The 25,707-nt window shown below is 45.7% G+C and overlaps 2 protein-coding genes across 3 annotated transcripts in view; one reads left to right on the top strand and one right to left on the bottom strand.

The window, feature by feature from the left end:
- The window catches only part of GNAI2 (G protein subunit alpha i2), a 124,859-nt gene extending 121,217 nt beyond the window's left edge, over window positions 1-3,642 (top strand). Inside the window, exons 8-9 of the mRNA XM_053377406.1 lie at window positions 1,251-1,476; window positions 2,461-3,642. Coding sequence (XP_053233381.1) covers window positions 1,251-1,441 — 191 coding nt within the window. The 3' untranslated portion in view covers window positions 1,442-1,476; window positions 2,461-3,642. The remainder of the gene's footprint in view (window positions 1-1,250; window positions 1,477-2,460) is intronic.
- A 1,913-nt stretch (window positions 3,643-5,555) lies between these two features.
- Window positions 5,556-16,982, bottom strand: GNAT1 (G protein subunit alpha transducin 1). 2 transcript variants are annotated; one of them, XM_053377407.1, is made up of 9 exons: window positions 15,976-16,982; window positions 14,540-14,582; window positions 13,476-13,617; window positions 12,817-12,974; window positions 11,691-11,819; window positions 10,786-10,915; window positions 9,765-9,918; window positions 6,507-6,703; window positions 5,556-5,886 (listed from the first exon to the last, which is right to left on the bottom strand). In XM_053377407.1, the coding sequence occupies exons 1-8, from the start codon at window positions 16,079-16,081 to the stop codon at window positions 6,513-6,515; spliced, it is 1,053 nt and encodes a 350-aa protein (XP_053233382.1). In that variant the 5' UTR covers window positions 16,082-16,982; the 3' UTR covers window positions 5,556-5,886; window positions 6,507-6,512. The 2 variants fall into 2 exon arrangements, with proteins under 2 accessions (XP_053233382.1, XP_053233383.1); XM_053377408.1 differs by lacking the exon at window positions 5,556-5,886 and having other exon boundaries at window positions 6,545-6,720.
- Between the last annotated feature and the right edge of the window lie 8,725 nt (window positions 16,983-25,707).

Here is a 25,707-nt window from a genome sequence, read left to right as displayed (position 1 = left end):
CCTTTCCCAACTCCTTTCTTACTGTACTCAAACCTTGTTTTAAACTGCTGCTTCCCCTGTGGGCTACCCTTCCCCCTGCTTGCTCTACTCAAACCTCTGCCATTGTTCAAAATCGTCACCTTTTTTATTTTTTTACTCTCAGTATCTTTCCATCCCTGCTCCACTCAAACTTCTGCTGTTCAGCTGAACCACCATTCAGCTGTGATGAATATATAAAAATGGCCAAGAGTTAGAATCGCTTCTTCGGGAATCTGCAGGGAAGGATCTCTTCCCCTCCTTTTTCTTTTCTCAGTTTTTAAGCCTCCTCCTGACCAGAGAGGCATGGTATGTAAAGCACAGCTAGGGATGGAAGAACCTGCAAATTTCAGTTCTGTCTGTTTCTCATGTTTCCAATCTTGCAATTAAAAAAAATAAAAATCCTCATGAAAATTCAACAGCATTTTACTTCTAATTTCTCCTAATAAATGCGGTTTTGACTAAGGTGCACATTATTGCAAAGCAATTTTTACTAATAATGCTGGGGAAACCCAGCCAGATGGGCAGGGTATAAATAATAAATAATTGTTGTTGTTGTCCACACAAATTCACCCTAATGCATTTTTTTTTTTTTTGCATTTTTGTCAACTATGGTTTGAGAACTGCACCACAAAATTCAGATAAGTGTGAATTTCAAAGGATGGCTGTGTTTCAGTTCTCATATTGCTTTGGAAAGTGTGAAACTGATCATTTTGCAAAGTGACTTGAACACACACACCCCGAAAAATGCACCGCTCTATTGCAATTGCTTGTGTCAGCATTGCAGCTTCCTGGTATGACTAAGCTGTGGGGCTCTTGAGTTTCATGAGGAGGAGCCGGTCAGTCAGTGTATTTCCCTTTGAATTTATTTAGTCAGTTTTGCTGTAAATTCATCCAGCTACTACTCAGTACTAGGCAGATGATGAAATTGGAGCTCTTTCCGGGCCAGAGTCTTCAACTCTGCCATACCACATTTCTACTATAAACTGCTCATGGATTAAAATAAGCTTGAGCTGTAGGTATCATGATTGTTCCCAGTATTGTTAGCAGCATATGTTGGCCTCTTTAAGGACTAGAGCAGGAGTTAATGCATTGCTTTTCTGAACTACCAGCATCTGATTCCATGGGTGTCATTTCGGGGGCAGAAATCTACATTGAGTTAGTGCACCTAGTCCTGTCCTGATATCATTCTGTGGATCTCTCTCTTATTCTCTTTCTTTCCTCCTCTTCCTTAGGGGCCAACAAGTATGATGAAGCTGCTGGCTACATCCAGAGCAAGTTTGAGGACCTGAACAAGAGGAAGGACACCAAGGAGATCTACACCCACTTCACCTGTGCCACTGATACCAAGAACGTGCAGTTTGTCTTCGATGCTGTCACTGATGTCATCATCAAAAATAACCTGAAGGACTGTGGGCTCTTCTAGCTCTCCAGGCGGCATCTACTGAGGAACACAGGAAGGTGAGGCATTGCACACACTCATCCATGTGCCCGAAAGGGCATGCACTTCTGTTTCTTCCCAGGAAATAAATGTGTGAGCAAGACAGGGCTGTCAATTCTGTGACATCTCTGTACATCTTAATGCACCATTGTGTGTGGCTGTGTCTCAAAGGTAGTAGCAGAAGTGACTGTTTGAGATGCCAAAGGTGGATGGGCACTGAGAGCTGGCAGGGCGAAGGGGCAGAGGAGTGGTTTTGCCATTGCAGAAAGATGAAGCAGAATCATTGATGCCCATTGAGTTGATGGGAGCTGGAGGGCTTGGCTTGCTGGAAGGGAGGAATGCTAGCTTGTTTTCATGTGGGCTCCCTTCAGCCCCAGTGGAGATGAAGCTCTTCAAAATCTGATGGGGATCAGCTTGTTAAACTGCTCTGAACCAATCTTGAAATGCGTCTGGGCCCCTTGACATAATTCCAGGCTCAGGAAGATGGTCCATCAGAGATTAGCTCCCAGGCCTTTGGCTTTGTATTAAACTATCTCTGGCCTTTCAGACTTGGGGAGGTGGGAGTATTCTTTTTGTTATTGTGTTTTTATATTGTAAACTGCCCTGTGATCCTCTGATGATTGGCAATATACAAATTTAATGAATAATAAGTGGCCTGGTCCAGCAGGGTCTTCTTATGTGTTTAAGAAATGATGGATGAAGCCTTCTTTTTCTGGGTATATTACAAACATTTAGCTCACAGACTGGGGAGGTACTGAATCAATGGTTGCACATGTGGTGCAAGCTGAATGTTGCTTGGGTCCATCATGGCCACTGAAGTGAGCAATGTTTGTGTATATCTGTCCACCTCCTTCAGATAATTGACTTCCGTTCTGACAGATGTGCAGAAAATCAGAGGCAGCAGACTCCAAAAGCAGCTCCAGGGGTCCTGCCAATGCCTGTGGCCAATGCACTCTTCTGCCAGCTTGAGCTGATTCACTTTTCTGTGCTCTCTCCTTTTGCAGGATTACTTGAACTGCTCCATATGAGGAAGAGGCTGGTTTTGATGAAGGGAGGACTGCACCATTTAATGACTTCTGCTTCTTACATTTTTGTTCCATTCCTTTTCATTTCCCTAATGATGAGACTTTGGAGTTTCTGCCTGTCCGAGGGACAGTTTCCATTGCTTCCCCTGCTCTGTGCTGTCCCGGGTGCCTCTTGCAGGCTGCTTGTATCCTATCCCTGTGCCCACAAAGCCTTACTGAAGCACCAATGATTGGTGGCCTGCCATAGCTGTAACATTTCCATGTATGTCCATTTTTATTTTTATTTTTTAAAGCTGAAGTGCAGAAGGTAACCGGTCAAGGGGCTTTGGACATGTTTTGAATGATTTTTCCTTTCCTTTTTTTTTTAAAGGCAAATGGTCCAAGCAAACTTCTTGTCTGGCTCTGCCAAAGCAAACCACTGTCCATTTGTTTTTCACCTTCCAACAGGTGGAGCTCTTGCCATGGAGCAAGCTTCTCAGCTCCTACCTCCATGATTTGCACAGACTGGCAAGAAAACGAAAAAAACATTCCTCCAGAAGCCAACTTGTGCAGGAAAAGTTGACCTTTTTTTTTTTAAAAAAGAAAACCTTTTTTTAAAAAAAGAAACCCTTATTTAAAATGTCATGTAGTAAACAGTTGAGTTGCCCAACATGAGCTCATCTTCTCTAGTAAATTTTGTGCCTTGAGGGTGTCTGTATGTTTACATCTGTTTCTTAGTTTGCTTCAATGTGCATTGTGTTTTAGATTAGCATAAAATGGACTCCCCCTTTCTCTTCCCCCCAGCCCTTTTCTCCCTTTCTGCTGTGGTCCAGGCCAAGCTTTTTACGAGGGGGCAGCGCCCATGGGTTTAAAACACCTTTTCTTCCTGGCCACAGAATTAGGTTCCTAAGGGCTAAGATTCCACTAAGGACTTCTTTCCATTCCTTTGTGCCCCACCCCAGGGCCTGAGGTTGCTGTAATGTCAGGTCTATTTTAATGTATTTTCTTAGCTCTAACTGTAGTATCAGTTGAGGAAACACTGCTGTATGTTAAGCGGTCCTGCCTGCCGGGCAGTCGATGGGCACCGGGGCCATTAGTAACCGTCAAGACGCAGCCTAGCTTTTATCACAATGTTTTACCAAATTGTTCACACGGTTTGAAATAATAAAAAGTAGAAAGAAAGCCCTGTTTACTCTGCATTGCTTCTCTTGCACGCACCAGGGAGGACTTTTGCATTGCCAAATGGATTTCGCCAGACCATTTTGCTTTAAACCGGGGCCACGAAAACACAACACAGCACCGAAGAGCTGGCTTCGCACATGGCTCTGAAAGGCATTCCATCAGTGTGGCATCATCTGCACTTCAAGGTTTGCAAGTGGTTTAGTTTAGATAAAACTCAGGCACATGGCTTTGTTTAAGTTTATGATCAGCCACAACCCTTGGAAATCGCACTTCCCAGAACAAGCATGAATGAGTAAAGTTTTAAGATAACACATGGGCTCCTAGCCTTTCTAGCAGTGTCCAATGCAGCGATCACCTGCCATTCCCCGCCCCCACAGCTGATTAGGGGCTTTCTGGTGGGGGGGTGTATGTAACCATTTGCTGCATGGTGTGGACTACACCACTGGCTTCCTTGCTTGGCTGGGAAGAAGCCAGAGACATATCATAGACAGCAAAGAAGAACCTTTCCTAACTTGAGCAACTCTGAAAGCCATCTCTCAAGGTTCCCATTAGAGACCTCTGCTTGGAAATACCATGAGGAACTATCTTCTTTTTTCTTGTGGTGCTGGGGTTGGGGCAGGGAGTGTGCACATAGAGCAAATGTGCAGGGAAAGCAGCTGTTGTGCATATTCAGATGTGGAAAATGTGCACATAATAGAAAGATGAAAAAGGAATTGTGTCCATTGTGCAGTCAATATGCCTACTCTCTCAGGTTTTGTTCAATGTGTTATATAAATCTATGTTGACCTGCAAATGTTCAGTGTCCAAGTGAACACACTGATCAGAAAATGTGTGGAATTCCCTGTTAATTGAACATGCACATGCCATTACATTATTTATGAACATTGACTGCTGGGATCTGTGCAGAATCCATGGCTGGTTCTGCCTCCTTTTGCACAGTTCCTGTAGCCTCCAGTTAATGTACCATAATTGCCATTTTTAATGTACTTTCCCATTCAGCGTGCTTTAACTAACCACAGCCATCTATACATGGGTGTGAAATATGTTGTTTTATAGCACAACTCTATTTTAAAATACACTTTTGTCTTATAGAGGTCTCCCCCTCCCCAACCAAAAGAATTGGGATAGTAATTTCTGAATGACCCAGCAGGTGAATTAAGATCACATAAAATAGCCCTGGATTTTCAAGACAACCTCATGATTTTGTGTATATCTTTGCTGATGGCTAAAGAGGATCCTGATCTCTTCTTCCAGGATGAAACCATCCTAATTCATGAGTAATGGTTGGTAGTTAACACAAACACGTGGACTTTTGGGTCTAAGAACTAGTAACTAAATACAGATCACACCAAGCTAAAGAAAGAGTAATAGATAAATGATTCTAAGTCCTAGAAATGAAAGATATAAAGTATAAAGAAAAAATTGTACTTACTACTTTATTGATAAAACCAGCTATTTGTGATATTGTGAGGTCAGTGTGTTTGGGCACATACTGTTGGTGCTGCTACAGATAATTACAGAGCCCCCCAGTGAAACAAAGAAAAGGCTTCACTAGAGAACCATGCTGAGAAAATGCCATCTAAGCAAAAATTAAAACTGAAATCTTGTATTAAGGATAGCTCTAGGATTTTGACTTGTGCCTTGACCAGGAGTTTGGTTTTCAAGCTTTTGCAACCTTGTGTAAAGGCTCGAATCTCTCTCCATCTACTCGTGCTACTGCAGCACCCTGTGTGCACAGGTGTGTTAGTGCCCTAGTACACCTATAAGAAGCCTAGCAAGTGCCCACTATTTACAAGAGCAGAAATCAAAGGGGACAGAAAGAAAAAGGTTTCCTAAACTGTCAGGACTCCGCAAGCAAGCCCAGTATCTGATGAAACTCCACACATGCTTAACAACTTCCACGCCACAGAAAGTGAGTTACCAGAATGAAGCTCTTGCCTGCTTTTCCTGGGTGTCAATGAAGAGGTAGCGGTCAGCACTCCTGGGGTGTAGTTTGGAAGCTGCCTAGTAATCTCAGAGTTCCAACTCCAGAGGGTCAATTAAACGCCCATGAGGGGATGGAGAATCTTTTGTCTGGCTTAGCTCAGATGAGGGAGAAACGCCTTTCCCCATATGTGGATCACTATAGCCAGCCAGCATGCAAGAACGAATGCGAATGAGTGCATAAGCTCAGGTGAGGGGAAAGCTTCCCTTTCACACTGCTGAATTTGCAATGCTGCATTTCACCAGAAGGGCCAGGAATACCTAGAGAGAGAAAAGGGGTACAAAGTGAGGAACAAAGATCCCACTTAGCAACTAGTTTTCCTTGAAAGCCACTTTGGCCTACCCTGTCCTAGCAACCCTTTGGCCTACCCTATCCTTGCTCTGAGCCAGCAAAGCTATCTAGTCCAACATCCTGCTCTGCATATTGGCAAACCCAACTCCTCACAGATTCCCACAAGCAGGGCTTGGTCGCTTGCCCTCTGTTGTTAAGGGACCATGGGAATTCATTGCTTACTAGGCCAAGTTGCTTGTCTAAAACTCATTTGCTCTCCCTGGGAGCAGTTCTTTGGGGCCTCAGACCAGGGTGGTTTCACATCACTTACTACCAAACTGGAGAGGTCAGACACTGAACTGTGATCTTTGACCTTCTATGTGCAAAGTATTTATCCTCCAGTTTTGAGATGCAGGCCTCCCACTCCACCCCCCTGCAAATGGTTCAGTGGTGATGCCAAGAGTCTGCCTTGCTCTGCTACAGAAGGCTGCTTTACTTCTCATTGCACAATCAAATAATACAACAGGATCCGCCTGACCATTTGCACTAGGAAAGTGGGGTCTTGGCTTACCCACTGCATAGAGTTGACCAACCTGGGAGAAAAACCCACCTGCAGTCAGAAAAGGCCACAATCCTTCAGATTTTCTTTGATGATGATGTCAGTGACAGCATCAAAGACAAACTTGACATTCTGGGTGTCTGTGGCACAGGTCATGTGTGAGTAGATTTCCTTCACATCTTTCCTTATGTTCAGCTCCAGGAACTGCACCTTGATGTAGGCACCAGCATCCTCGTAGGTATTGGGCCCTGTGTAGACACGGATGCTGGGATGGTATCAGAGAGCAGCTTCACTTAGGAATTGGTTTTTAAAAATCTGCCTCTACACATTTCCACATGATACCTCCTGCCTCGGAATCATCCTCCATCCACAAATGAGGCAGGGCTCTAATTATTTATCGTGAGATATGCCTCCTGGGGCAGGTTGAGAATGGACACAACTATGATGTGCCCCCTGTCCACGACGCTAAACCTGACACCTGCTGGACTTCAGGCTGTGAAGAATTCATCCCAATCTCTGCCATGCAGAGCACGGCAGCTGCTGAAGCTTAATCACTTTGTTAGACACGATAGCAATAATTATAGCAAACGTTCCTCTGTGGGAAGTGCTCTGTACCTCACATTTCTGTTGCTCAGAGAACATCCCTTTCGATGTTCTGTAATTCCCCAGGTAACTTCTGGTTCTGCATATATTAGGGGCCCTCGTCATTCATATAAACCTCATCTGACATTTGTAAGAGAGCTTCTTCCTAAAAACTTGCTCATTTGGTGAAAGGGGTGTGGGGACTGCTAAGTTTGTGCAGCTTTCCAGGGTTCTCTAAGCTTTCAAATGGTATATTAGAACGTTCTTAGATTCAAATAATCATGCTTTTTTATTAAAAAGTTTGAGATTTTGATAACCCCAGGGTTTCCCAGATATTTTTCTTATTGGAATGACTATTGTGTCATAGTTGGGCCTAAAATAATACAAATTTCACACAAAGGGTAAAACTGGATGTGCCATCAGGTCTGTTTGTCTGTTCCAATCACATATACCGTATTTTTCGCCCTATAGGACGCACTTTTCCCCTCCCAAAATGAAGGGGAAATGTGTGTGCATCCTATGGGGCGAATGCAGGCTTTCGCTGAAGCCTGGAGAGCGAGAGGCATCGGTGCGCACCGACCCCTCTCGGTCTCCAGGCTTCAGGAGAGCCCCAGCGCCAGCCCCACAAGGTCGGGGGACAGCGGGAGGCAGAACGCCGCCATCCCGCTGTCTCCCAATGTGGTTTGGAGGCTGACGGCGGGGAGACGCGTGCTTCTCCCCGCCGCCAGCCCTGCAAGCTCCGGGGACAGCGGGGAGGCGCAGCGCGTCTTCCCGCTGTCCCCGGACCTGGTCTGAAGGCGGGCGGCGGGAAGAAGAGTGCTTCTCCCCGCTGCCGGCCCCACAAGCACCTGGGGGGGAAATAATTTTTTTTCTTTATTCCCCCCCAAAAAAACTTGGTGCGTCCTATGGGGCAAAAAATACGGTACCAAGTAGGGAGCCGAGGGACCAGTATTGAAAGCAGAAGTAGTGTGCAGATGAAGGGAGCAAAACCTTCCCTCTAACCACCCAGTACTTCTCTTCCAGCTGAACTCACTGCTGCTACTCACTGCAGTAGCTGAGGAGAAAAGCATCTGTCGGGGAGGTAAGTGGGGCAGGGTTAGCCTAGACACATGCTTCCCTGCTAGGCCAGTGTCCCCTGCTTTAGACACGATTTGGGCCAGAACCCAAAGTAAAGAAATGCCCTAATTGCTCCTCATTTGGGCATCAGCCCCGACACTAGACTTTTCCACTGTGGGTGAAAAGGCAGTTTGGGGGCAGTTTTGAGCAAGAAAATGGCCAAAGGGGGATTGGTTAAGCCACCCTCCCTCTCCATTCGCAACATCCAATGACTCCTTTTTTTAAAAAAAAGGAGTTTTGCATGTATTCAGCTTTTTAACCATGACCACATCAAGCACATCACATTTGAAGTGCCTGCATTTGGTAGGAGCTGGAGGAAAGCAATTTTAAAGACTAAAATGAGGAATAATAGGCAAGGCAGAAGTGTGAAAACTTTTTAAAAAAAGTTCTGTCTGTCACACAGCCCTTGGAAGATTACTAGAGATGCCAGGTTCTGGTTTACGTGGCAGAGGAGTGTCATGTTTCACAGAGCACCGAGGCCCCCTAGTGGCATCCTTCTCAAAACATGTTTGTTTTTGGGTTTTTCCACAAAAGGAACACCCACCTTCTCTCCCTGCAAGATAATATCCATAGATTACAGAAAATAACTTGTTCCTTTTGCCCAAGGGAGCGAATGAAATACTCCATCTATTTTCTCCCTGTAATAAAAGTTCAAGACAGCACCAAGCACACACAGCGCCAAGCTCTCCACCGGGGGCACAAAGGGCCAACTCTTCCCATTCCCGTGTGTGGCCCTCCCCATCCCCAGTCACATGATTAACGCAGCCTCCACCCAAGAAAATAGAGGAGGGTTGTTAACAGCTCCATGAAATAATAGAAGTGGGTGTCATTCAGAAAGTCAACATGGCTGAACTCGTGAATTCTAACATGGTTAGGCCAGCTGCAAAAATAATGTGTTCCTTGGGCCATCTTTGTATGGAATCAGTTGTACCGAATGCATTATTTGACCCTATAGGTTGACAAGAGGGAGCCTTTGTGGAGATGAAGAAATTAAAACTTGCTTCATTGTGATATTATAGTCCTCATCTAGTACCACCATATTTCTTGGAAAGGCGGGTGGGATGATGGTACAGCCCTTGGTAATTTATTTCCTCCTTACTTCATCTAAATGTATGCAATTTTCCATTTCTTGCTTATTTGATAAAAATACCAGACCAGTCTGAAACCGTGCTGGTGTTCATCTTCTGAAGCCTTTTTCAGAATTAAAAAAGAGAAAACACTCTTCTTGCATCTACCATGCAAATTCCGGCATTTCTGCTCACTAGGAGACAAGGGATGGGATACCTGTGGCCCTCCAGATGCTCATAGAATCGTAGAGTTGAAAGGGACCCTGAGGATCATCTAGTCCAACCCCCTGCAATGCAGGAATATGCAGCTGTCCCATATGGGGATCGAACCAACAACCTTGGTGTTATCAGCACCACTCTCTAACCAACTGAGCTATCCAAGAGCTAGACTGCAACACCCATAACCCTCCAACACTGGCCATGCTAGCTAGGGTTGATGGGAGTTGGAATCCAACAGAATCTGGGGGGCTGTCAGTGCTCCCCCCCCCCCCGCTAGAAGATGTCTCAGCCACACCAATGTGGATGTTGCACGCAGGGAACTCACCATCATAATCTGGAAAGCAGATGCTGAGGTGTGCCTTCTTGATCTTTTCCTGGAAAACGTCTTTCTTGTTGAGGAAAAGAACAATGGAGGTGGTGGCAAAGTAGCGGTGGTTGCAGATACTGTTGAAGAGGTGCAGGCTCTCATGCATGCGATTCTGAAAGGGAAGGCAGGATTAGAAAGACCTTCAATTTCAACCATAGTCCTAAATCAGATTTTATCAGAAATGTTGCTCCTCTGCCTTTCAGTAGGCAAAAACTGTGTCCTAAATGCACAGAAGGTGCATTCTGTAACACTATCCTAATCCCCTTTAGGTCATTTCACCATGATATGCCACAGCCAGTTCAGTCTTGGCACTACTTACCATATTTTTCTATTTTTTGGGACCCCCAAATGGAGGGAAATTGCCAAGAGTTGTTCAGCTTTTTTGGGGGGGGGATTGCCCAGAGTTGTTGAGCTATTTGGGGGGGGGGTCGCTCACACGCTGGACCACCACTGCCAATTACACACCTCGCCGAAGCCACTGATCATCTGGCCGCTGGCCGCCAGCAGCCGCCAATCGCCCGCCCAATTGCCGGTGCAGCAGCCAATCGCCAACAGGCCTTGCCACAGCCACCAATCACCCTACCTATAGCCGCTGACAATCTCCTGTTCGCGGCCGCCCGTAATTGCCCCCTCTGCACTATCCGTGTATAAGACAACCCCCAATTCTTAACATTTAATTATAATTAAAAAAGTCTTAAACACAGGAAAATGTGGTATGTCTTATTTATACACCATGTTTCCTTCTATGAGCACATGGCAGCTGTAGGGCACCGTCCCCTTAACACATTTTATTCTCACAACAACCCTTTGAGGTAGGTTAAGCAGAGTGACTTGCCCAATGAGCTTCATGGCTTAGTGAGGATTTGAACGGTGATCTCCCCAGTCTGACACTGTAACCATTCCACACACTACCTCTGCCACTAATCCACCACGCCTGTTTACAAATCCTGGCAGCCAAAGTCTAAACAGTCTTACTTACCACATCGTCGTCCTCCACCAGGACCATGTCATAGGCGCTGAGGGCAGCAATGAAGATGATGCAAGTGACTCCTTCAAAGCAGTGGATCCACTTCTTGCGTTCTGAGCGCTGGCCGCCCACGTCAAACATCCTGCCAGGAAGTTAAGACAGGCCCCTTCTGAACAGCCTTCCCCAGCAGTCCCCCAATGTGTTACTGCAAATTGATGGGGAAAGGTCTGCAGTGAGCCATAGGGGCCCCAAAATGTGGTCCTTAACAGCGAGGTGAATGAAGAGCTGACCGTCAAATTGGATGGGTGAGCATTTATTATCTCTGGGACTGAGTGAGAATGGGGAGGGGAGAAGCACAGCAGAGATGGCTTTCCAGAGTTTGAAGTGAGTGAAGTAATACACAGGACCATCTAAAGAGACACCCAACCTCCGCCCCCCCCTCTGATAAGGCCATTGAGCCCAAAATCTAAAATCACCTAACTGCACCATTGTGTATACCTATCAGGATTGTGCTGGATTATCCATTACATGAATAACTGAGGTACAAGATATTTAAATTATGTACCTTTCTCTCCTTTTTCCCATAAAATGAAACAGAGTACTTATGGAATGATTTTTCCTAATTGTCCAAAGCCCTTCCGTACATTGGCACAGTGCTATAAAGCAGGTCAATATTATCATACTACAGGTGGAAGTGGGGAGGCCAGGAGGGAGCGGCTTGCCTAAAACCAATCGGCCTGTTCATGGCTGAATTGGGAGTTCCAGTGGTGGATTGGGAGGGGGAGTCAAAACTCATGCCTTTCATCACAATGCTGCACCAGTTACTCCATGGCAACTGCTTCCACAGATGCATGATCCACCCTCTTTTGCAATCTTTCTTATTGGCCGGTTGTCCGCCAGCCACAGTCATACAATACCTGAAGTGGAGGTCCTTGAAGGAAAACTGGGTTTCAATTATGCCCGTTGTCTTAACCCTGGAGCGGAGAACATCCTGCTCTGTGGGGACATATCCAGGGGCCACTAGTCGCGGCAGGTCCCTCAGGTAACTGTGAATAGAGAAAGGTAACAGGGTTACTATGTGAACTAGACCTGAGAGACCTCTGGTCTTCAGAGTGGGCAGTCACAATGGGGAAGGACCAGGACTCAGAGGCAGAACACCTGCTCTGCATGCTGGCAGGCTCAAACTCTGGCATCTCTGCAAGAAGGGCTGGAAGAGACTCTTGCCTGAAGCCCTGAAGAGTCTGCAAGTCAGTGTAGACATTACTAAGTCTAGGCAATACTAAGCCAAATGGATCCATGATCTAAGTATAAGGCAGCTTCCTATGTTTCCTGTGGCCATGTGCGTTGGACAAGGTGAGTAGCAGGTTATATCAGAAAAAAATAACATTGTTCTTAAAGAATCAGCAGCAGGAAGGTGGCTGCTAAGTACTCTGCTGTACTGCTCAAATTCAGCAAAGCTGAAGTTTCCTGATCTCAACCTTCCTTCTTGAATTACCTTTCAAGTTTCTGCTTCTTAGGGAAGCACCTTGCCAGTTGCAGCGGGTGAAGGCTGCCCAAGAGTGGCTGAACATAAGGACGTTCTCTCCCCTGGATTTCTATGCTTGCTGGGCTTGCCTATGGAGCAGGCATATTCTCAGTCAGAGTTGCACAAATATAAATGTCTTAAGAAAGTTCCCAAACATGCAATTATGTTAGTTCAGTGGGAAGAGATGTGTGGCTCCAGGTGCACCCAGTCGTTGCCATCTCTGCTGCTTTTTCAGTGGCTGTTGAAAATGATTTCCTCTTTCAACAAGCCTTCTAAGAGGATTTTTAAAAAAGCCTTAGTCATTATATGCATTACATTTTAAATTTTGTCTCTGTGTGTATTGTTTTAACTGTTTTTGTATATGCAGTTGTTTTACTGATGTTTTTATTGCATTGTGAAATCATTTTGAGATGCTTCATAGGAAGCAATTTATAAATGAAATAAATAGAACTGCACTCCTGTGGTAACTTTGCCTCAAGGGGCCTTTGCCTCAAGGGGTGTAAGCAATGGGTTCCTACTAGCCAGCTGAGTCATTCAGCTGATACTCTGAGGCCCTCTCAAAGCAGGCTTGGATGCCGGTGTCCTCCCAGAGCCGGCAGATAATGTCGGACATCTCCTTTGACATGCAGCCTTCTTCAATGGTGTCTGCTAAGTGCTGCAGCTTCCGGGAATCATCCTGCAGTTGAGAAAGGAGGCAAAGTTAAGTGCAATAAAGCACCCCAATGCCCTTCCCTTTAAATCAGCCTCTGATTATGATAACAATAAATAGAATAATTAATAGATGACTATTCCCTTTGGGCAGTGTGGGTTAAACCACAGAGCCTAGGGCTTGCCGATCAGAAGGTTGGCGGTTTGAATCCCCGCGATGAGGTGAGCTCCCGTTGCTCGGTCCCAGCTCCTGCCAACCTAGCAGTTCGAAAACATGTCAAAGTGCAAGTAAATAAATAGGTACCACTCCGGCAGGAAGGTAAACGGAGTTTCTGTGCACTGCTCTGGTTTCGCCAGAAGCGGCTTAGTCATGCTGGCCACATGACCCGGAAAAGCTGCGGACAAATGTTGGCTCTCTCAGCCAGTAAAGCGAGATGAGCCAGAGTCGTTCATGACCAGACTTAACTGTCAGGGGTCCTTTACCTTTTTTTATTCCCATTGGGAGAAAGTCCACTCCTCAATGACTCACCTGCCTGGCTGAGTCTCCATACTGGATGTTGAGTGTGCCCATGGCCCTCACAATGGCCAACATGGACTGCAAAGTATTGCTGTAAATAATGGAGATGAACTCCAAGCATTCCTCTAATGAGTAACCATCCTGATGGATAATTCTGTGAAAGGTAAGGGCAGAAAATCAATCCAGCAGGTCTTGACTAGTGTGCTAAAGGATGTTGGGCAGGGAGGGAACTGCTGAGAGGCCAGCTAATGGGGTTAGAGGCCAGAGATGACAGACACTTAGCTTGGCATTGTAACCGTTCCAGCACATGACTCTATACTGCAGTGTTTTAATGCTGTAACCTGCCCCGAGACTTTAGAGTGAAGGGTGGGTTGTTAATAACAACAACAACAACAACAATAATTTTTCATTCTGCTGCATGTGTCAGACAGGCCTCTACCAGCTTAGGTCTCTCCAGGGCCATGAAAAGTTTAGCAGTACTGTCTGGTTAGACGGGAGTCAAGCAAAACCACCATGAAGAACAAAGATTTTAGAAATGGCTTCAGAATATTTTGCCAGAAAGAAACCTTTGGAACAGTGTGTGTGGAGGAAATGTCTCTAGGTCTAGGGAAAGCTGCGGGTAGGAAGGTGACCAGCTAATTTTCCCTTCTTCCTCTCCCAACTCTTAGAGGAAATTACCTACCATGGAGATAAAAACAATGCAGAAAGCCAGCCAGCAGTTCTTTCCCAGCATGTTTGACTGCATTCCCCTCCAGCTGCTGGCAACGAGTACACGCTTTATAGGGAGCAGTAATCCGCACCTTGAAGGATGTACTTGTATGTGCAAACATGTTTGTTGTGTTCAAACACTGTGCTTTTAGGTGTTCACTTAAAACACCATGTGTGTGCACCTAAAAACATAGTATGTGAAGTGGCCTTGTAAGAAGGGGGGGGCGGTCTGCACTTCTGCATTACCAGTCTCTTCCAGATGAGAATGCAATTGGGTATGCTAAGGAATTCCTATTAGTACAGTTTCACTATCACTCTTTAAGAGTTATTGTAGTGGGCAAGGAATAGCTGCCTGTGCACACACATACTTCATTTGCTTGACAATGGTGCTTTTCCCTGATTCTCCAGCTCCTGGTGAGGGAAAAATAGAAAGGAAAAGAGATTATAATCTGTATTTGACTCAAAAACTTAATTCCATCTATGACACAAAATCCACAAGAAATGACCTGCTGGGAGGTTTATGGTGAGGTGAAGTGGGTGAGGCTGAGTGAAGGATGGGGGCAGCAGGGGTAGTCCCTCGGGTTTTTGCTCCCCACCCCCAGGCCATTGTCCAATGTTGGAGGACAGAGCTATATATGACACACAGCCTGTCCCGGATATGTTTAGAATACACAATCCAAACCTCCTGTGTTTGCCTTAGCAGCTGCAAGATATGGGTTCATGAAGCATGTTAGCGGTTTTGCTTTTAATACACTTTGGGGATGAATACAACATTAAACAACCAGAGGCAGGGAGAGGCCTTGAATCATCTAGAGTTGCCAGTTTCCAACCAGCCATTGTAGCTGTGCCTTTAACAGCTTCTCAATGTGCAGATACTTACAGCAGGTACCCCACTGCTGTGAAAAGCTTCAATTGCCAATCACTGCAGATTGAAGGGCAGTTACCAGTAAATGCCCAAGAGCAGTCCTGGCTGGGGTTTGGGGTCAGTTGACAAGCCTACCTATCTACCTCTTTTAGATTTTCCAAACTTTGACAGATACATGCCAAGTTTGGGGAAGGGAGGGGAAGAGCATGGTATGGTAGGGGGGGGTAACTATTCCAAGTATGGTGACAGCAGGGCTGTCATAATAGCTTTGCTGACTTGGGCTGCGAGGTCATGGTGGCCCTGTGAGTGATCCAATTCACACGACATGTCTTTTCTTTCTTTCCTTATAATGAACTTCCCTCCAGACATGGATCTATGCTGATGCTGCAGCAAGTGGGCTGTGGAGGATTACCTGGGCCCAAAGGCTTTGGTTAAGATTGCTTTAAGCACTGCTCACCTTTATGGCAGAGATAACATGATCTGGGCCATGGACAGCTTAGCTGCAATGCTTCACAGAAAACAAGCAGTGCAGGTACACGCAATGATGAGGGCATCACAGCTAAGGGCAGGAGAGAGAGAGTGTGTGTGTGCGTGCTGCTACCTCCTTCCCTGTGTTGTGTTTGGACTCAGCCTTGCCTTGCCTCATAAGAACCAGACACTATACCACTGGACAAAGCCCCACACTGAGATGGAAAAGGGGAATGGAGCGGTTGCAATAATGCCTTGGTGGCTCTGTAGCACTGCCATTGGGCAGGTTCCTCAGAATTTGAGGGTCCAAATGGCCACTGTTGGAAAGGTACAGATGCATTCACCACCAACATCTGCAGCACCAGCTTTCAGATGTGCGAAGAAATGGGAGTATTGGGAGGGGGGTCAGCAAGGGGGGAAAAGTCACAACAAGGGCAAAGCCTTAGTGACTGCCTGTGGGGGTGGACTTACCAAGAAGCAGTAGCTTGACTGTCCTGGCATCCTTCTCAGCATCTTCCTTCAGTTTCTTCTCCAGCTCACGGGAATGTTTTTCCTCTGCACTGGCGCCTGCACCCATTGTCCTTTCCGTTCAGCAAGAGAGGATCCTGACAAGCCCCTGTGGGACCTCCAGCACGTCCTGCTGTGGTTTGGCCTTTCTGTCCAGCCCAGCAGTATTCCACACAGAACCTTCCTAGTCTTGCACCCTTGAGATGTTTCAATATTGATAGCTGCTCCCACCCCTTTCCAGCACCAGCCACTTTCTGCCTTGCAGATGGGAGGACTTTGCCACCCAGTGGGGGTCAGATGTTCAGTATTGGCCAATGTGAAGTGAGAACAGGTGAATAAGGGCCTGGAGCAATACACCCACAGGACCTGCCTCTTAGTTTAATCTGACTTGCTTTGCTCAGCAGCTGCTCAAATCTATTCCTGAGATAAAGCCCCTCAAATCCCCCCGCATGCTAAACTCAGCAGTTTCCACTTTCTATCTGCTCTTGACCTGGAGGGAAGCATCAACACTGTCAAAGCAGACCCCTCCCTCCAAGTCGCACCTCACTGCTCCTGCTATAGTAGCATAGGGAGAGCTACAGTGGATTGGTTTCCAAATGGCCCCTTTGCTTCCATCTCACTCTAGCTTCTGAGTGAATTTTATCACAGCTTGAAAGAGGACAGTTAGCTTGGTTGGGCCATTCTAACTCCCTAAAAAAAACCCCTCACAACCTCAAGATGGGCTAATAAAAACTACTTGTAACATCACCCCCAAACTATTAATAAATATGACACTTTAATTCTCATGAAAAGCACCCTGCAAATTAGATTTTTTTTGTGATTTACAGAAGTAGAAATGAGTGTGAGGGACAGTGTTATTTACATACAATGAGTTCTTGACTAAGAACAGCATCCAGATCTCACAGATTCGATTGCAGTGCTCTCTTACACCGGCTCTGCTAAAATGTGAGCGCTATTGACCTGTGAATATATACTGAGTGGTGCTGTGGGTTAAACCACAGAGCCTACGACTTGACAATCAGAAGGTCGGCAGTTCGAATCCCCGCAACGGGGTGAGCTCCCATTGCTCGGTCCCTGCTCCTGCCAACCTAGCAGTTCAAAAGCACGTCAAAGTGCAAGTAGATTTGGCCTTCCGGTGGGAAGGTAAACGGCGTTTCCTGCGCTGCTTTGGTTAGCCAGAAGCGGCTTAGTCATGCTGGCCACATGACCTGGAAGCGGAACACCGGCTCCCTTGGCCAGTAAAGCGAGATGAGCGCCGTAACCCCAGAGTCGGCCATGACTGGACCTAATGGTCAGGGGTCCCTTTACCATTACGACCCAGTTATTTGTGGAATACTTGCAGGGAGTGCCTGGTGCTGCCTAATTCAAAGAACCATTCCCCCCAACATGGCTTTTAAATGCACTGTTTAATTTGTGAGTTTCTGCAGGTACATATGCACATAGAGATATATACTGATGTACCTGCAATTCAGGAAAGCACTTCATGTATCTAATGAAGTCCACCAAAGCTTATGGCATAATACTTTCATTAGTCTTTAAGGTGCCAAAAGACTCTTCTTGTTTCTGCTGCAAGAAACCGATGTGGCCACCTCTCTGGAAATAATAATGGAATGTGTTTATAATGGACAGTAATGGTTAATCGTGTTTGCAATAGGATTAACTGTTGAGAGGTGAGATTTAGCCATTGTTCCTGGAACTGTTTGATCTAGATCTGCAAGGGAATATTAAAACTCGCCTTCCCTGCTCCCTTTCCTTCTGTTCTTCCTCCTTCCATTCCCCCCATCTTTTGTCTCTTGTAAACTTGCTTATTCCCTCTTGGAAGTCTGTATATGTGGTTGAACTCTATGTTATAGATGTTGGGTAGGGCAGGATTATTTATTTATAAAAAATATTTAGATCATAAAAATATTTAAGTGGTTTACAACTAGACTGTCTATATACAATAAAAACACATTACAAATAAAAATAAGAGACCATCAACTAACTGCTACAGAACAATGTCTTCTTTATCGCCTACAGAAGCTTGGCAGCAAAGGGAAAAAAATCAGTAGGTTTTTAAGGGATAAAACAAAAGGTCACTGTTGAGGCTGAGGAATCTTTATTAGTATTATTTACCTGCTATTTCCATGTTTTAAAAATGCACATGTAAAACTTTAAATAATATGAATTTAAGTAAACAAACTGGTTATACGGGAAGAAAACTTAAACATACTAACTTGCCTTGTTCCTGAGATAAGTTACTAATACTCTTGTGAAAAAAGATGAATGCCTTTGCCAAAAAGCAGAGCTTGGGATCTATCTTCCAAACAAGGACAGACATCTGCAGAAGAAACAGCACCCAGGATGCTGACTAGTGTGCACTGAGGGAAGTGGGACTGGAGTTGACTCTGGAGAATGGGCAGTGAATTGTGAGGTACTGTTCTAGCCAGGAGGCAAGAGCTGGAGGCAGGGGAAACTTCAGAGCTGGAGAGTAGAGGAGAAATAGACAGGCTAAGCAAGGGAAGGGCTGGGTGCTTCCGGGTGCCCCTCCCCCGCACCACTGTCTCCTAGATCCAGGAGAGAATTGAGGTGGGAAGTGCAGAGGCAGCTTCCACACACGCACAGCCTCTGCCTGTGTGTGCGTAGCCCACTGGGGGAAAACACATAAGCTAGTGGAGAGTAAGTGGCCCTCTGTTGCTGCAACTGCTCCATAGAGCACAGACCTGGGAAAAGCTGCCTAGATACTAAACATGTTTGTGTGGAATTCAGAGCCAAGAAACTACTGTAAGTGTCAGCTGTGACAATAAAGCACTATCTGCTGTGTGCATTCCTTTGGCTAAGGAGCACCCTTGACACCTGCTGACTCCTGAATAGTTCCATACAGTTATTTTTCTTCATTTCATGCTAAGTCGGAGGTGCTTTTGCTTTTAAATGCAAAAAAACAAACCAGATTCCTCCTAGGTGGGTATTAGTAGAATATGCCCAATGCATTTTCAGCGTGCTCAGTACGTACAGAATGTTGAGTGTCAATTGGAAAAGAAATACAGAAAACCACAGTGGGTGGAGTGGGCAGAATACCCTGCTTGAGTTTGTTGCAGCAGAAATTAATATACTGCAGGAGGCCACTAGGGAGGAAACATGAACAAAAACACTCCTGTTTGGGGGTGAGGATAACAGGTGAAAGGTAAAGGTAAAGGGACCCCTGACCATTAGGTCCAGTTGTGGCCGACTCTGGGGTTGCAGTGCTCATCTCACTTTATTGGCCTAGGGAGCCGGTGTACAGCTTCCAGGTCATGTGGCCAGCATGACTAAGCGGCTTCTGGCGAACCAGAGCAGCACGGAAATGCCGTTTACCTTCCCGCCGGAGTGGTACCTATTTATCTACTTGCACTTTGACATGCTTTCGAACTGCTAGGTTGGCAGGAGCAGGGACCGAGCAATGGGAGCTCACCCCATCGCGGGGATTCGAACCCCCAAACTTCTGTTGGGGGTTCGAATCCTAGTCCTAGGCTCTGTGGTTTAATCCTAGGCTCTGTGGTTTAATCCTATAACAGGTGAAACTTATCTCTAAATGCCAGATTCTGGGGACAAACAAGGGGATGGGGCTGATGCCATTGTGCCTTCCATGTGGACTTTCTAGAGCATCTGGTTGTCCCATGTTGGAAACGGGATGCTGGGGGAGATGAACACTGAAACTGATCAAACACTATCATCTTGCCAGTTCCAGCAGGATTTGGCTTCAGTCTGACTGAGAGGAGCTGCTGGAAAATGGATTTTAGAACACGCTGAATGAGATGGAACAGCTGACTGGGATCCCCACAAGATATTGCTGCTTAGGAAACCCAAGCATAAAGACAGAGTTTCAGTATCTCATACGTTGACTTCTCCAGAAGAGATTTAGCAAATGACCAGTGCAGAGAGCTTTGAATTCATTTGCCTTCCCAATCATAATAAAATGTCTTCTAGAAACCACAAAAGTCGTCTGCATCATGTCCCCACAGTTGAGACAGAGACAAGAGACCTGTATTGAGGGCAGGACAAACGTACAGTATGTTCTCTTCCTTAACCTCAAGTAACAATGTGACTTTCTGCCACTAGAGGGGGAACCGTTACTACAAATGTGCTCCTTGCACAAGACTATGCAAAATGACTTGTCCATTGCTAGCTTACTATTATTTCAGCCATCACAGCTCCCAAAGTGAGCCTTATGTCAGAGTGTTGATCTGTCAAATGTTGCCAACTTAGATAGGAAGGATCTGCTTTGAGATTACCTTCCAGAGTAACATTGAAGAGGATAAAATTCAAGGCAGTTCTGCTCTTGTCATTAGTTTTTAGTGCAGCAGTGCTCCCCCCATCCCACTCTCTCTCTCTCACACAACATTTGGTCAGACAATGCCCCCTTAGCCCCTCTTGCTGTGGGACTCTATTTGGGCCCTCTGCCTCGAACTCCACCCCTCATCACCCTCCAACTCATAGCAAGGCAGATCTGAAGACAGGAGCCTCCTTTGTGTGTGGAGGGTCCCCAAGTGACTTAGAGCTAGGGCTCCCGCCTTTGGTCAGGCAATATAAAGGACAGGTCAGACAAAATACGGGTAGAATGGGGGGGGGCTGAAAAATTACTTTACCTGATGCATAAATGACTTCAAAGCAATCCGACCCACCAATCTCTGTCCACTTAAAACTCTGTTTCCCAATCTCCCCTGCTCTCCACCAGATGGATGGATGGATGAGGTCTCTGCAAATCTCTTCTCTTGCTCATCACCCCCTGCCCATGAAAAAACGCTCTATCTGAAACTCCCCCTCTCATCCCCACCCTCTGCCCACAGTGTTTTGAGGAGGAGGAGTTCGAATATGCGGAGAAAGGTATCCTGTTTGAAGTCCAAATGGGACAGTGGACACTTTTCTAGGGATGGATAGCACTACATAGAGCCCCAATAACACAGGGTGCTAAATCATGTGGGGAGCCTCCACAACAAGAGGGTCTCCACTTCAGACCTTTGGCCTACATGAGTTGGAGTGTGTGTGTGTGTATGTGCAAGCATAAAATTGCTAGAAGCACCATAATACATAAAAATGAAGAAAATAGAGAAATATATGAGAATCTGCATGAAAATCCATGTTAGAAGAATACCCAAATAGGGTTTCTTTCCTAGCTTTCTTTCTGTAGGACTTACCTTTCTGATGCCAGATAGCAACAACTCCATGAGAAGCTGCTGTTTTCAGCCTATGTAGGTTTTCTCTCTGTGTGTTTTAAAGGTTTCAATTCTTAGCCATGAGAGAAGACACCCATTCAAGGTGGTTTCCACAGAAAGCCTTTGGCCTGTTCAGTGAGTGCAAAAATTCTTCCCTCTTTAAAAAAGGAACAACCTGGAACTCAAAGGGGGGATTCTGAGGTAAATTTCTTATCTGGGGCAAGTTCTTCAAATAACAAAAGCACACAAAACATATACCAAAAGCAGTCAACCTAAAAGCACCGAGAAAACAACTCATCCTTTTCAGCCTACTACTACCAGTTCAAAATCTGTCGTGAAGTTTAGCCAGCTGACAGGATTTGAGTGTGAAGCAGATTATCCCTAAGCAGCCCCAAGAAACCATTCACTTATCCTTGAGCATTATAACTCTTTCTCTCAAACATGTCCCCCTCAGTTACCCTTTTTAGGGTTCAGTTCTGAGGTATCAGTATCCAAGAAAAAAAACTTCAGGTGATAAAAGACTGCTAAGGCCCCGGGGAGACCCTCTTCAGGCTTGAGGAAGAACAAGCCCTGGGCCAGCAGTTCAGGACCTGTGTCATCCTTGTTTTAGTGGACACCACTCCACCCACCCACCCCTTAGCAACTTCCTCAGCCTAGGGGGACAGGAAATGAGACCATGACCCTGATCCCCATTTCCCTGTGTGTTTGCTTAACCGGCTGCCTTAGCACGCCCTTGGAGAGGTAGATTTCTCTCTCTTTTATGAAGCCAGCAGAACAAGGGGCCTTTGTTTGTGGGCTGCAGGACAAGGAGGGGCACTGCCAGGTCTAAGGAATCCAACACCTGCCCCCTTTCTCCCCCCCTGACCCTGCTCATAAAACAGGAGCAACAGAAAATAATTTACCTGGTTGCTTCATAAGCAGGGGGATCTATGGCTCTGTAAATTAACAGGGAACAAGCTGTGGATAACTTTACATGCAGTGTCTATACCCCCGTCATATAGCTTCCCCTAAGGCATATGTGGGATGCATGTGACCATTGTGTGTCTCCCATATTTCTCCTGCCACCATGTTCCATATCCCCCATGTGTTCCCCCCCCCTTTTTTGGCTAAAAGGTCCCATTATTCCTATCTTGATAAAAGTGTCTTGGGTGCCAACACTAAATGGCTACCATGCCAAGACACATAAATAAGTCATGGTACGCCATACCAGATAACACTGTTGTTGTTTTTTTAAAAAGCACTGTCCCCTGCTAGATTTTCCCAAAGCCTGCCCTTCCTGCCACCCCTGCATGCTGAATTTTAGCACTGATCTGGGCAGCTTCCAGCTGTTTATGGTCAGACATTGATTTACACAGGAACAATGACATGCACAGAGGGTGGTCTCTGCATGCTGGCCTACAAATCACAACCAGGCTCCACCAAGATGTTTGTCAGGCTGGGGGAAGTGCAATAGTGGTGGAGACCATGGCACATAGGGATGGCCCAACTGTGCACTATTATCGCCATGACAATGGGAAAATCCTGCAAAAGAGCCGAGGATATGGTGTTAACCTAGCGCTCTAGTCACAGCACACCACCACCTTTATAGAAGCCCACAGAGAAAGATCTACTGGTAGGGCACCTGTAATAGGAGAATCAATCTTTTAGTGAGTCACTACACTTTGGAGCTCCCTGTCTGCTGACATCAATCAAGCGCCTTTGCAACATCCTTTTCTGCACCTGCTTTAAATATTTTTGTTTGTGCAGGCCAATCCAGATATGTAAAAGTTAAATGTTTTCTTTTTGCTACTGCCAATTTTAGTAATATTTTGAGTAGGTCATGCACACTTATCAAGTTCCCAATGAAGAACTGTGGTGATGGGAAATAGACACACAAAGAGGGTGCCGTGTTCAAAGCAACCTGACTTCAGAACACAAAGAGGACCTTGAGTACTGTATATTGCTAACTCTTCTCTGACTCAGGACTTGACACACACTCTTGCTCAGGACTTGGGTGCTGCCTAGTTCTTTCCATTTCTGGCATGTTGTGGTCATGATGAGGTGGAGATATCCCAGCTCGATCTGTGCAAACTGGCTGCCTCCAACTGTGAGTGGCATATGGGTATTGCTTCCAGCACAATTCCAGATTGGTGGGCACTGGGATATGGAGATGGGGAAAGTATGTGTTATTTTTATGCCACTTTTGTATTGGAATAAATAACCATTCTGGCAGTGAGCAATCCATAGAGGCGGTTGCAATCTGAAGCTGAACCAGTGGAATGTAAAAAAGAGTCCATCACTTCAGGAGGGAAATGAGGGCATCCTGAAGAGTGTGAGTCAAGGTGAAGGAGTCTTTGAGTTTTCAAAAACAAAGCCAGTGTTTATTAGCTTGTTCTATCCACAGGAATTTCACATTACAGGTGCGAAATGGCTCTGTGCTTGAATTCATCACAAGGAGCTACTAATCAAAATCTCCAGATCCCCAGTTTTTGTTACATTTTTGATTTACAACTATTTACAAGAGGAAGTACACGCGCATCACTCAGATTGCAAGGGAAAGGGGGGGTGCCTGCAAGGATTTTGTGTGTACAAATGAAGTGGGCTTAGGCTCAGGTGAATGGTGAGCTCTCTTTGTTAACAGCAGGAGGTACAGCACCAGAGACCAGAGGAAACACAGTGCAGGCTTCTGGTCTACTCCATCGAGACTGTCCTCTACTCTGCAGACAGAAGTGAGAAGTCCAAGAAATAACCTACCTTCCATCCTAGCACACCTAGGCTACACATGTAGAGTGACACAACAGTCTTGGGCATGTTATTTGCTACCCTCCATGACTGCAATCCCTGTGGCAGAGCAGACCTGTTCCTTGCGTCAGCGAACAGGTCACTACAATGGGAGATCCAAGTGCTGATATCTAGCAGATGTAAATCGGTGTAATTCCACAGGCATTTAGTGATGTGGATTAAGCCAAACTCAGAATTTGATTCTAATTCTTTGGAGGCATTGAACCTAAAAGCCATAACCACACCAGTCTGAAAGAGGCACCCAAGAAACAAGAGAACTAAACCCTCTGCAACAGTAAAACTTAAGGTGGAAGGCACAGTCACACATTTAGGAAATGCCAATCCCTTTAAAAAAATGAAGGGGGAGGCAGAAAAAGGTCATTCAATAGATTTTGTTATAACCAGACAAGCTGAGGTGGGCTCTAGCCTTTCTCAGTCACCCTTTGACCCAGGAGCCCTCTCCAATTCTGGGCATAGATACTCAGTGGTATCTACTGCCCATGCTCAGAGATACTCTGTCTACCCTTTCATATTCCTGGCTTTCAAAATAGGTTCATGGGTTGACCAAGTCTGGCTCAGGTTAAGAACTGATTATATGTTTTATCATAATCATCTTCTCTGCATGCCCGATCATATTAATCAATTCCCAAGGTCCCCAACTTATAATATCTATGCACAGAACTCTGCCCTGCCCGCACCCCTCCTGGGGATTCAATTTTTTCTCCTGTGGTTCTCAGTTCTCTCATTGTCCCCTGGCTCTGGTTGGTATTCAACTACCGTATCCTATCCTCACAAGGATTTCTGTGTATGCAACAGAACTTTCCCTCTTCTCCTTCCCCTGTGTCTGCCCCATGCCTTCCTCATATCTGTTCCAGAGGGCTGGGGCAGTTCCTAGAACAGATTTAGGGGAGGGGGAGTGAGAGGGAGAGAATGCTTCATTGCACAAGCAGAAATCCTTGCCCTGATGGAAGACTCAACCTCTCCCTCTGTATTATTATTTTTTTACATGGGATTAATTCCTAGAACAATTATTGGTCATATTCCCAATTACACCCATAAATCCTGAAGCCCATCTTAGTAATACAATTGCCTTCTTGACTTCATTTTTGAGCAGTGTTGTTACTACTGCTGTTCTATGCTCACCATTGTTTATCTCAGAACAAAATGGTGGGTGGGAGGTAGGTAGGTAATGATCTCTGTCATGGGGGATACTGCATGCACTGAATGTTTACTAGTCCTTACTTAGCCATGATATGTGGAATCCATATTGAAATTAAGCAGAAAGATCACTCTTAGTTCGACGTTTCTCTCTTTTTGCAAAGGATGCTCCACCCAACCTGCAGCAAATTGAAGTTGCTCATGTGGACTGATGGCAATTCCACAGGAATCCTGATGGGAATACTCAGGACCAGACTTTCCAACTTCCACATTGTGTGGCTGGGTAGACTGGTATTATTAAACTGAGGAACCGAATTCCTAGCGGGCAAATTAATATTATTTAAATAATAATAAATAACCAGGTTGGATGCTTGCACTGGCCAGCTGAGCAGAAGCCCGGTGTCCTGATGGCTATCCAGCTGATGCCTAACCCTCTCTGCCACCTCCAATCCCATGCTGTCTTTGGCCTTGGAAGTCTCTGACACATGCACTATGGGAGAGTAGCTTTGGTTCATATATACATTACGTCTCCCTGGCATAGCCCACTTGGATGAGGCCTTCACATCCATCAAGTAAACTAGCTCAGAAAAGCCAGGTGCCTATGAGA

This window comes from Podarcis raffonei, chromosome 2 (assembly GCF_027172205.1).
Source record: "Podarcis raffonei isolate rPodRaf1 chromosome 2, rPodRaf1.pri, whole genome shotgun sequence".
NCBI lineage: Eukaryota > Metazoa > Chordata > Lepidosauria > Squamata > Lacertidae > Podarcis > Podarcis raffonei.
Note: the sequence above shows the minus strand (reverse complement) of the source record. Positions and strands in the feature narration are given on the sequence as shown.